The following is a 12138-nucleotide window of genomic DNA, read 5'->3' as shown; positions in this document are numbered from 1 at the left end:
AGTTAAATTTCAATATCAATTTAAAATCTTTTAATTAACAAAACAGCCTTTTTCGCTTAGTTATATTATAATTGTCATCAAAAATAAAATATAAATTTGTCTAAATATAATGAAAAAAAAATTGCTCATTTTTAGGCAAAATTACCCCATTTATTTTCTGACAACCCTAGACTTCAATTTGAAGTTGTGTAATTTGCACAGCACGATTACGATACGATTTAAAATTAAATTATTTCATTGAAGTGTCAAACAAAAAAATATAATCACTACGTTGTGTCAAATGCGTATCGGAAGGTGTTAAGTGGCCAGTTTCGTAGAATTTATGTTGAGTTTGTGTGCGTGACGTGTAATTACACAGATTTGGTCGATAGTGGGTCGATAGTTGTGCTTCCTTCGTTTGTACGGCGGGGTCACCGGTTGGTACATATATTATAAGATACACATGGTTACACATATATCGATTTATTTTTACATAAAATTAAGAAAAATAACGACTTAATATATAAAATATAATTAAAAATATATTATGTTTTGATAAAATACTCAAAAAATATGTTATGATGTGAAGCGTGAACCGGAACGCAATCTGTCATTATTTTGCAACTAACGCCATCTATGTTCCTGTTTAAGCAACAATATTTCTTTACATTCAAGAAATATTGCCTATTTATATTAGATTGTAGTGTATTGTAGCAATTAATCACATTCGGTCATGGTTTTGTTTATAGCAAAGTTTCATATCAATAGTAAAGTAGCATTGAAGTATTCCTATTTCCTTGGTTGCATTTGAATAGTGGCGGTAAAAGATTCTACTAAAGCGCGACCTTGCGAGAAAAATCGTAAACGTCAGTGAACAAAGAGAGGCAGCCGCTAGCACTGAAATTAAGGTTGTGTTCTATCTCTGTTCGATAAACGCGTACATTTTAAGTGCGAACAGGACGGTGTCTTCACTTTTGGCCATCAATTCATAACCATCTTTCTTTCTTGTGCAACTGTTTCTCGTCGGTCGTGTTCTGGATCGAGTGCGAACGCAGGATGGACGCCATTCGTGCGAGATAAATTGTGATAAATTGTGGCATCGCCGTGGAAGCGCCAGGCTCGTGGCTCTCGGCTCGTGGCTCGTGGCGATAGTGCGTGCATCAGTGGCGGGCGTGGAGTATGCTATATGTGTGACTGGCGCCGGTGCGAGCGGCTGGCCTCGAGCGCGAGCGCGTGCGAGCACGGGGAGCGCGGGGCCCGGCCCGGGGCGCGCGGACAGCCATGGCGGGCGCGAGCTGATCGGGCGGCTGCGGCGTCCGCCCGCGCTCCGCCGGCCCCATGCGAACGCCGGAGGGTTTATGGGGATTTGCGTGAGCTGCCGGCGCCGCGAGCGAAAGGCACCCGAGAAGCGTTGGGTGCCGGGAGCGGGCGGGCCCGCTAAGGGCGCGGCGGCAGAGTTGCTCCCGCGGCGCGCGCCCCCGCCGCCAGCCATGGCCAACTCCATCTCCAACATCAAGATGACGAACCCCATCAAGGGCATCGTGAGCAAGCGCCGGAAACGATACGTGAAGGACGGTTACAATTTGGACTTAGCATGTATCCTTTTTGTGTAGTGATTTGTGATAAGTTGCTCCTCCATCACCAACCCTGGGTAAGTGGCTCTTTGTGACCCGAAGCGACTCCGAAGCGGTCGCATCCACGTATTCGGTAGGAATTCTCGTCACGTTAGTAGTTTTTACGAGTGCTAGTATAACCTGTATGTTGCGTCCGTATCGCCAGTTTCACGTCTTTGAGGTTATATCGCGAGATTCGTCTCGAGATAATCGATTCCCGTCGAGATTTACAATTGTAAACATTCAAGAGAGTGTTCAAACATACTGTTTACATACTTATATGGGGAAGTTGGACAGTGTTCCATTGTAGTGGGAGCTCACAAAAAGGCAACAGTTGATATAGGCCCTAGCTATACATGTATAGATGTCAGATATCTTGCATAGCAACAGCTCAAATAGCCTACATATTTATAGCTATGCACAGTGTATATGTATAGCACTTAGATAGTATCTGATAAACAGTTAGAAACCTGCAGAGAGCATCATTCAGTATTCTGTGTGTATTTTAGGCAGCCTTGGGGCCAATCAATGTCAAGCTATTAGGTGTGGAAGAAAGTTGCTTGTTTGCTAATGTGACTTTCTCTGTTATGCAGACAAGTCTTTGTTGTTTCTCTAGTCAAATATGCATTATAAAGAAAAATTTCACTATGTCATTGCATAATTTTACTATGGTGTACTTAGTTACTTAAAAGGTGCTAATTTTATACATGCTCTAATAGACAGGTGTGAATGATGCTATCTTTGTTAACTATGGGCAATATTAATTAGGTAAGGTACCTATATTACATAATAAAGTATTTAGTGGTGTCCATATCAATAATTAAGTAGGTAACTACTTACTTAAACTATTAAGCTATGCCCTTCTTAGTTTGATACATTTTATTTGATTTCTGTTAGATATACATACTACTTTCTGAATAAGATCAATACTTATTTCTGATAAACTAAGAAGAAGACTCTTTATGGAGGTTCTGTTTTATTAAAAAGTAAAAACCTTTTACATTTTGCAATTATTACAGAACTTGGTTTTTAAAATGGTCCACTGGGTTATGGTCACTATCTGGTACTAATGCATGTATATAAATAGGTTAATATGGTCATTATCCCATACCATTTACTAAGTAAATATATAAGATTCTATATATCTACACAAATCAGACTAGCATATTGTTAGCTACTAGCTTTTTCCCGTGACTTTGTCTGCATGATATAATTTATAGCCTATAGCACTCTGAAATAATGTAATTTGTCTATCAGTGAAAGAGTTTTGTGAATCTGATCATTAGTTCCTGAGATTACATCTAACAAACTTTACCTCTTTATAATATTAGTTAGTATGGACAAAAAAAATATCATTGATTAACAATTATTGTTGTTGAGTGAATATATAGCACTTACTGATGCTTTAATCTGCATTTTGTGACCAAAAGTATACATCCGTTCTAGCTTATACTATCAAAAGCTAACTTTACTTTCTTTCTCTCTGTCATATTCTCATTGCTAAAGGTTATGACCCTGTTCGATAGATCTTATAATGGTAGGGGTCCTCTCAATATAACGTGAGGGTCCTCAGGATCCATTGAACCAGAACTGATGGCTTAACAAGCTCTCAAGGCAACAATACTTTCTACTATGTAGAGCCTCAATGGTCTAGTGGCTTGCTTATTTGCAGAGCTCCGCAGTTCAAGTCCCTGAGTGGTTTAAAAAAAGTTATTGTGTTTTCTGTCAAGAAATTCTCAGTACCATATAGAAGTTGGCGATGTTATACCATGTGTCTGAGAGAGTATGTGAAGCCACCAGATCTTATATCTCCCGTCATGTCAGATTACTGTCCCAGTTGACTTTGATAGATATATATACTATATAGATTGCAACTGTGTGTGCAGTTTTGCACACACACTCATACAATATCTCCTGCATAACCTGGTAGTTATTGGAGATCATAATATTAAGTTGTCGGCCCCGGTTATTATCACTAACACTTGATAATAAGTGTATAAGCTAAGAGTTGAAATCTTGTTCTGTTACTCGAGTTGTATGCCCAAGAAATCTTACTATTTTGTTATTAATGGAAAGAGGTGACGACTCTCAACAATGAGGTATATGACAAAGACAGATGGCTAGTCTCCAATGAGATTGGTGAAATTCAGTCATGAGGACACTATGTAGAGATTTTATGTGCTTTTGTGAGGCCTAAGTGTGACAGGATTAAATTTAATTCTGGGTTTATAGCTATCCAACGTGCCAACTGGGCACAGTGGTTATAGTAAACAAAATAGTTGGAATTTCATTGATTGTACTTAACATAAAACTAACAGTGCACATGACATTATTTTATTTATTTCTACTATAACATAGTTTATAGTATAGTTATTACTTATAAAGAGGTAGAGTTTGTGATTTTTGATGTAATAGGTAATCTCTAGAACTAAAGATCCTATTTTGAAAATTCTTTGACTGATAGATAGCTACATTATCCCAGAGTGCTTACATACACAAACAAAGTATTTAGTGGGCAAAAAAAGTACTAGTCACAAAGTCAATAGAAGTAGAAACTGACTGACTGAAACATCTACATGTACTGTTCAAATTTCTGAGTCTAGCCCCTTGAAAGGTATGTTTGTTCTCTGTACATCCTGTAAGAAAAAAAATTCAGAACTGCCACCTGCAAAGCTGGGTGGATTGCTCGTTTTAAATACAACAACTATTAGAAAATTATAGTACTTAGACCTAGGTATTTTCTTTCTTTCTTACTTCTCTCTGGGCTGGTTCCCACACTTAAACATTTCCGTCTGTTGTGCGTGCATTGACCCTCCCCGCCGAAGTCTTCACTCCAACCATCCAAGCTCACTCCAGAAGCCGAGTAGACCGCCCAGGTTGCCGAGGGCTTCATGGAGTGAGGTTGAGGATTACCTAGGTATATTGTAGAGACATCCCCACGCTGGTGTGTTTCGCCGCCTGGATCCAGTGATGCCCTATAACTCATTTGATGTCATATTCTGTCAGCATAGTAGGTGTTTTATAATGCTTCAGTTTGGGACCTCAACATCTATAGATTTTAGATATGAGCATGTGCCTTGCCCATTGCCAATTCAGCAACCTGTTAAAATATTGTGGTTACTCTAGTTCTACCTATTTTCCGATTGGATGACGTAGTTAATGAAACTCCGAGCATAGATCCCTTCATTGCCCGCTGAGTTGCCCTTGAGCTTTCTTATGAGGTCCATAGTTAGCGACCATGCCTTGGATACATACGTACTATAGAAGCAGGCGTTATTTTGCGGAAGTCCATGTATGAAGTCCAGAAATATTTCTTAGTTAAAGACGTCTTCGATGTCATACTTGCCAGTGATGATGTTTGGATCCAAGGAACCAAAAACTTAATTTGCTATAATCCACCAAACCAAAGATATCTGTATGGTATATAACTCTCACTGATAAACATGCAGGAAAAGCCAGCCACCAAGCAAGCCACACGCACCACCACACAAATCCCAACACTACTCGACGCACGTTTCGCCCTGACACCGGAGCATCCTCAGGAGATGTAGACCTTACAATGCCTAATTGCAAAGTCTTTGCAATTAGGCATTCAGATTTCTTTGGTTTGGCGGATTATAGCAAATTAAGCTTTTGGTTCCTTGGATCCATACATCATCACTAGCAAGTATGACATCGAAGACGAAATGATGGTCTTTAACTAAGAAATATTTCGATATGCACATACCACTAACCCCCCACTAGGTGAACAGACGACATCAAACGAGTTGCAGGGAGCCACTGGATTCTGGCGACTGGTGAAAAGAGATCCTACAAGAGGCCTATGTCCAGCTGTGGATGTCTATTGGTTGATAATGGTGATGATGATTACCTACTAATTATTTGATGTTATGAAATTCGCTTGTAAGCGACCTTGATCTTATTATGATGTTATTATGTAATGCGCGATGCAATGTAATTTATCATCATAACCAATTTATTTTTCAATGTATACTTTGTAACATCTAGTTAATTATCAGTCAACTATTGTACTGAAGTTAATTGAAAAGCAACAAAATATTTATTTCAAAGCCTTCATAGCTCAGTGGTTATGATTCTGGCCTCGTAGTGGTTACGGGACTCAAGGTTCGATCCGGGGCACGCACCTCTAATAGGGATCATGACTACTGGTCAAATTAGTGACTTTTTATTAAACGTCAAAACGCTTGCTTAGTGAGGAAGCTTGTATGAAATTCACAGATGTGACGTCATAAATATTTGACATATTAATTTGACCTACTTTTAGTTAAATCAATAATTAAAAATTTGAGACCCTAACTTTTTTTGATGTAACATCCGTCACACCAATTTTTTTCGTATAAAGTATAGCCTATGTCACCCGGGCCATTACAAAGAATCGATTGACACCTCATTCATCAAAATCGGCCCAGTAGTTTAGGCGCTACGGTGGAACACACAGAATCTGGATGCAAACATACAAACATACATACATAAACTTTTGACTTTGCCACAGTCGGGTAAAAAATGCCCAAAAACGTTCAACTGAAAGAGAGAAAAAAGAAACCACTGATGGATGAAAATTATGAAAAAATCATTAATAAATTCATATCTCCTAAACTTCTAAAAATCGCTGAACATACGTGGGGGTGATTTAAATACTCCTTGATATAATATGTAAGGTAATTTTTCTTTTACGTCACATCTCCGGCCACCCTGTATAATTGGTTAAAACGAACCTAACTCCGAAAAGTTACAAGTGTAAATTAAAAATTTATAACACCCCCGACAAGTGAAGGTTACAGTAACTAGAAAAGAGCTGATAACTTTCAAACGGCTGAACTGATTTTCTTGGATTATAGCTAAGAACACTCTCGATCAAGCCACCTTTCAAACAAAAAAAAAATTAAAATCGGTTCATTAGCTTAGGAGCTACGATGCCACAGACAGATACACACGTCAAACTTATAACACCTCTCTTTTTGGGTCGGGGGTTAAAAAGGTGCATGATTGAACTACTGACCTTCCGAATAAGAGACCGACGACGTCTTAACCACTGCACTATTACCAGTCTACGAAATAAGCGAAATACTCTATAATAAATGCAACGTCAATTTATCAGTTTCGCATAGTTCATTGACCCGAGTTACGCGATAGGTGTGCTGTGGCCATATGACCATTTTAGCACGATATCACAATATAGTTATCGATATTGTGATTGTTTTTAGGGTTCCGTATCTCTAGAGAAAAAAAAAACCCTTACACTTCGTTTTCTGTCTGTCTGTCAAGACTCGTCAAGGGAATTGAGCTGTTAAACCTTTAGGGTACTTCCCGTTGACCTAGAATCATGAAAGGCAGGTCTTATTTACGCTAATATTATAAAAAGGTAAAGTTTGTTTGTAGGAAGTAATCTCTGGAACTACTAAACCGAATTTCAAAATTCCTTCTGCAATATAAAGCTACATTATTCCTGAGTGACATAAGCTATGTTTGATTTTCAAAAAAATTTGCGATCTCTATGAAAATTGAAATAAGCTACCCATTCGAAGCCGGGACGGGCTAGTTCATACTAATATTATAAATGCGAAAGTGTGTCTGTCTGTCTATCTGTCTGTCTGCATAAATAAAAGCAATAGTCTTATAACGATTAGCACAAGTAGAGAAATCCGAAAACAATGAATTTGTGGTTACATCACAAAAAAAAAATTAGGTGTTATCTATACTAATAAATAAAATTGGAGTGTCTGTCTGTAATTTCGAAATAACTACCTCATATTAAGCTCATATGGTTATTTGAACGATACCATAACTGAATCACACGTTTTTAAAATTTTTGTCTGTCTGTCTGTCTGTCTGTCTGTCTGTCTGTCTGTCTGTCTGTCTGTCTGTTTGAAAAGGCTAATCTTTGGAACGGCTGAACCGATTTGGACGGGACTTTCACAGGCAAGTAGAGGATTGACCAGGGCGTAAAATAGGCTACTTTTTTAACCGACTTTTAAAAAGGGAGTTGTGTTTTTCTACCTATGTACACCGAAATCTCCGAGATTTCTGAACCGATTTGCGTCATTTCTTTTTTAATCGATAGAGGAACTTTGCGACATTGTTTCATAAAAAATTTGGAGTCCAACTCCTCAATCCTGATGCTGCAGGGGATCTGACCAATCCACGCGGGCGAAGCTGCGGGCATCAGCTAGTTTCTTATACGATGGTAGGATCCCTTCGTATGCAAGTCCGATTTTTTTAAATGTTTTTTTTTTCAACCCTACTGCCACGCATGCCTGGCATCAGCTATATTATGATAAAAAGTAATTATAATATGCTACACACTACACAATCTGATGTGACATTGGGTCGCCCGTAATGTTACTGAGGTCAAAGGTCAACGCCCTTCCAGAGGTAATATGTCAAATATAGGTTACACTGGTTGACATTTGGAGTACCCTCGCGGTTAGAGGGAAACGCTATTACGGGAACCCTTGTTAAAAGTTAATGAAGCCTAAATTTACAGTTGCGAAATGTTCTACGCAGACCCAAGCGAGTAAAGTTTCTGAAAGCCATTAACTAGCCTTAGATATAACTCAAATAAAGTTATTAGTAAAATTGTTGTAAGGTTCAGGGTTCGATCCAGGGCACTAACCTCTGACTTTCGCAGTTAATATTTGCGTAACTTGTATAAAAGGAAAAACTGACTGACTGACCGATCTATGAGCGCACAGCTCAAACTACGAGACTGATCGTGCTGAAATTCGGCATGCTATTATGCATGTTATTATGACTTTGTTTAACTTTTTAAAAACCTAAACCTCGGGACAAAGTCGCGGGTATCAGCTAGTAAGCAAATAATGACCCACAATAAGAAAGGATTTTCAGACATTACACCCGAATGAAGCCGGGGCGGATAGTTCAGCAAAAACATTAATCAATTGTCACCTCATGATTTTAAATGCATTGCCTTAATCCATGACGCAAAGCTGCTCCGTTGCAACAATATAAATGAGCAGAGCTGTTGAGACGTGAGGCGGTAACAGACAAACAAATTAGCAAGGATTACTTTGTCCGTCAGTCCTAACCACCGTTTAGATATCGTACAGTTAGGAGGCCCAAGTGTAGTGTAACTCCCACAGTTACTGAGGTCGATTCTCTCAATTTTTTACCGAAATGCAAATATGCACCGATTTTGTTTTTTTTTTTTGTTTGGTAGGTGTATGACCTTTTAGCTTAATGAATATCTTCGGAGATAGAGAACAAAGCTCCTCAATGGATAAGAGTAAATTGCTCGCGATCAGTGTAACAGTAGCTTTTGAGCCCGGTATAGCATATTTTAGTACATATTTTAGGCCACTAAAAATTGTGAAATATTTAAAAAAAACCGACTTCGACAACCACGAACAAATAAAAACTAAGTAAAAAATTATTTAATTTATTTCCGAATATATTATGTCATACATATATGTATACAAGAGGTAATGTAGTCCTATACAAACATTTTTGGAGTCGGTGCCAATTATCCTCAGGAAACGTCTACTTGAAGTCGGTTTTTATTTATTTTTATTTTTTTATCTCTAAACTTTTAGTTACTCGAGACGTTTCCTAACTGTATGTTAGCTAACCCGTGGCGGTAACCACAAAGCAGAACGGTGGCGTTTTAGCACAGATTTTTGGCAAGCAGCATTGTTTAACATCGGTCAGCAACCACTGGATATGGTGGGCAGATACATCGCGCATCTAATTTTGAATGGACAGACGTATTTAGACGCATCCATACTCCGTATTCCATACTCGTATTATAAATGCGAAAGTGTGTCTGTCTGTCTGTCTTTTAGCTTTTCACGGCCCAACAGTTTAACCAATTTTGATGAAAAGTTAGCTTACATCCCGGGGAAGGACATAGGCTACTTTTTATCTCGGCAAAATCAAAGAGTTCCCACGGGATTCTTAAAGGCTCTCATCCGTTTAACCGATTTATATGAAATTTGGTACAGAGGTAGCTTGCATTCCGGAAATTGATATAGGCAACTTTTTATCCCGGAAAATCAAATTGTTTCCATGGTATTTAAAAAAACTAAATCCACGCGGAAGAAGTCGCGGGCATCATCTAGTATAATAATTATTTGCATAATCTCCTTATTTAGGGTAAATGCGATATCGTTATAGATTTTCGACTGGCTAACATGATTTTTTACACGACTGTTCAAAAAAGGAGTGTAATTTAGTCAGGGTTCATGTACTTATGCGACTTTTCGGGTTCCGTACTTCACGAAAAACGGAACCCTTATAGGATCACTTTGTCGTCTGTCTGTCTGTCTGTCGTGTCTGTCAAGAAAACCTATAGGGTACTTCCCGTTGAGCTAGAATCTTGAAAGACATGCAGATAGCTATTATGACGTAGACATCCGCTAAGGTATTTTTGAAAATTCAACCTCCAAGGGGGTAAAATAGGGGTTTGAAATTTGTATAGTCCACGCGGACGAACTCGCGGGCATAAGCTAGTTATTCAATAAGGAAATATCTTTATCATTCAGGAACCAGTCCTAAAATAATATTCTATCAAAATAAACGGTATCATAGATTAATATGCAATAAAAAACAGTTTTATTTTTAAACATTGAATAGTGATGAATAAATAATTTTTCTTAACATTTTTTTATTGCAAAAATAATCGTCATATAAATGGTTGTGATTATGAATCTCAACAGTTGATTGAAATGTCAATATTAATAATTAATTTATTGATTAATTTTATATTTAACATATCCTAATAATCCTCTCAATTCAAATTAATTTTAATTATGAAGATTAGTTGTGTTAATAGGTTGTTAAACTGTATTTTTAACCCCCGACCCAAAAAGAGGGGTGTTATAAGTTTGACGTGTGTATCTGTGTGTCTGTGTATCTGTGTATCTGTGTATCTGTCTGTGGCATCGTAGCGCCTAAACGAATGAATCGATTTTAATTTAGTTTTTTTTTGTTTGAAAGGTGGCGTGATCGAGAGTGTTCTTAGCTATAATCCAAAAAAATTGGTTCAGCCGTTTAAGAGTTATCAGCTCTTTTCTAGTTTTCTTGTAGAAAAGAAGGTTAGATAACCGTTAGGTTCTTAATATTATGTCAATTGACAAATGTCAAGCTGTCAAGATGGACGTTGCCTAAATACATAATTATTTATTTGAAAATGATGTTTTGAAAAACTCAAATACTTTGGATCGTCGGGGGTGTTATAAATTTTTAATTTACACTTGTAATAAACATGTATCAATTTAGTTCCCGGGACAGTTCCGAGCAAGTTCACTCCATCACCCGCTGAATGACTGAGCTTTCTAAAACAGGACCATTGTATATGACCTGGTTCCTCCTTCACCTTTCTACCATCGTACTGCAAGGCATCGTCAAGGCCTGCATCCGTACGTAGTTGAAATTCCTCGGACACGTACGAAGCGATTTGCTTCCTCGTTTCTAATCAGAACCCCTAGGATATGCCCCACTGGCATCATTTTTCCCTTCCACTCTTAATATGGATACCTTCAACTCAAGAGTGAATAGGCAACTTCTAGGCAAGCGCGCTCCATCTTGGTCATCCAGGTTGCATTATAACTTGCTAGGAGGTCTGATTGCAGCCAAGCGCTAGTCTATAAATAAGAAAAAAAAGTTAAGCCATAGTTAAAAACTTAAAAAAAAAAAACTATTTTACTACCGAATATATTATTATGTAAACAAGAGTTAGTGTAGTTCTATATTTGCGTTAATAGATCAGCCAGTTAGTTAGTCAGTCGCCTTTTCTTTTATGTATTCAGACTACGTGACACAACGGTGGCATTAACGATCTCGTAAGAAAGAGTTGCTAAGGTCGATTCCCCGTTAGGTCATTTGAAATCATGTTTTCTAATCGGACTATAAATAACTACTGTTTTTAACCCCCGACCCAAAAAGAGGGGTGTTATAAGTTTGACGTGTGTATCTGTGTATCTGTGTATCTGTGTGTCTGTGTATCTGTGTATCTGTGTATCTATCTGTGGCATCGTAGCGCCTAAACGAATGAACCGATTTTAATTTACTTTTTTTTGTTTGAAAGGTGGTTTGATCGAGAGTGTTCTTAGCTATAATCCAAGAAAATCGGTTCAGCCGTTTAAGAGTTATCAGCTCTTTTCTAGTTTTCTTGTAGAAAAGAAGGTTAGATAACCCTTAGGTTCATAATATTCAAGTGTCAATTGACAAATGTCAAGCTGTCAAGATGGACGTTGCCTAGATATACATAATTATTTATTTTTGAAAATGATTTGTCGGGGGTGTTGAAATTTTTTAATTTACACTTGTGTTTAAAGCTATAGCCTTGTGCGCTTTGTTTTGTTTATGTCAACGGGAAGTACCCCATAGGTTTCTTGACAGACAGACAACAAGGTGATCCTATAAGGGTTCCGTTTTTCCTTTTGAGGTACGGAACTCTAAAAACTTTCATGTCCCTTACAAGACAAAACATCATTAACACACATCCATTAATTAGTAAGCTGCATCATCAATTGTTCAGTTGTGTACCCTCATTTCAATAAATATAGGT

The 12138-nt window shown here is 37.9% G+C and overlaps 1 protein-coding gene across 2 annotated transcripts in view; it reads left to right on the top strand.

Annotated features, from left to right (window-relative positions):
* Positions 1 to 748: 748 nt before the first annotated feature.
* LOC123873908 (phosphatidylinositol 3,4,5-trisphosphate 3-phosphatase and dual-specificity protein phosphatase PTEN) overlaps positions 749 to 12138 on the top strand; it is a 62097-nt gene continuing 50707 nt past the window's right edge. Inside the window, exon 1 of one of the 2 annotated variants that reach the window (XM_045919005.1) lies at positions 749 to 1575. In XM_045919005.1, the coding sequence (XP_045774961.1) occupies positions 1338 to 1575 (238 nt within the window). In that variant the 5' untranslated portion in view covers positions 749 to 1337. The remainder of the gene's footprint in view (positions 1576 to 12138) is intronic. The other variant, XM_045919006.1, reaches the window with a different exon arrangement.

The sequence above is a fragment of the Maniola jurtina genome, chromosome 17 (assembly GCF_905333055.1).
Source record: "Maniola jurtina chromosome 17, ilManJurt1.1, whole genome shotgun sequence".
In the NCBI taxonomy this organism is placed as follows: Eukaryota; Metazoa; Arthropoda; class Insecta; order Lepidoptera; family Nymphalidae; genus Maniola; species Maniola jurtina.
Note: the sequence above shows the minus strand (reverse complement) of the source record. Positions and strands in the feature narration are given on the sequence as shown.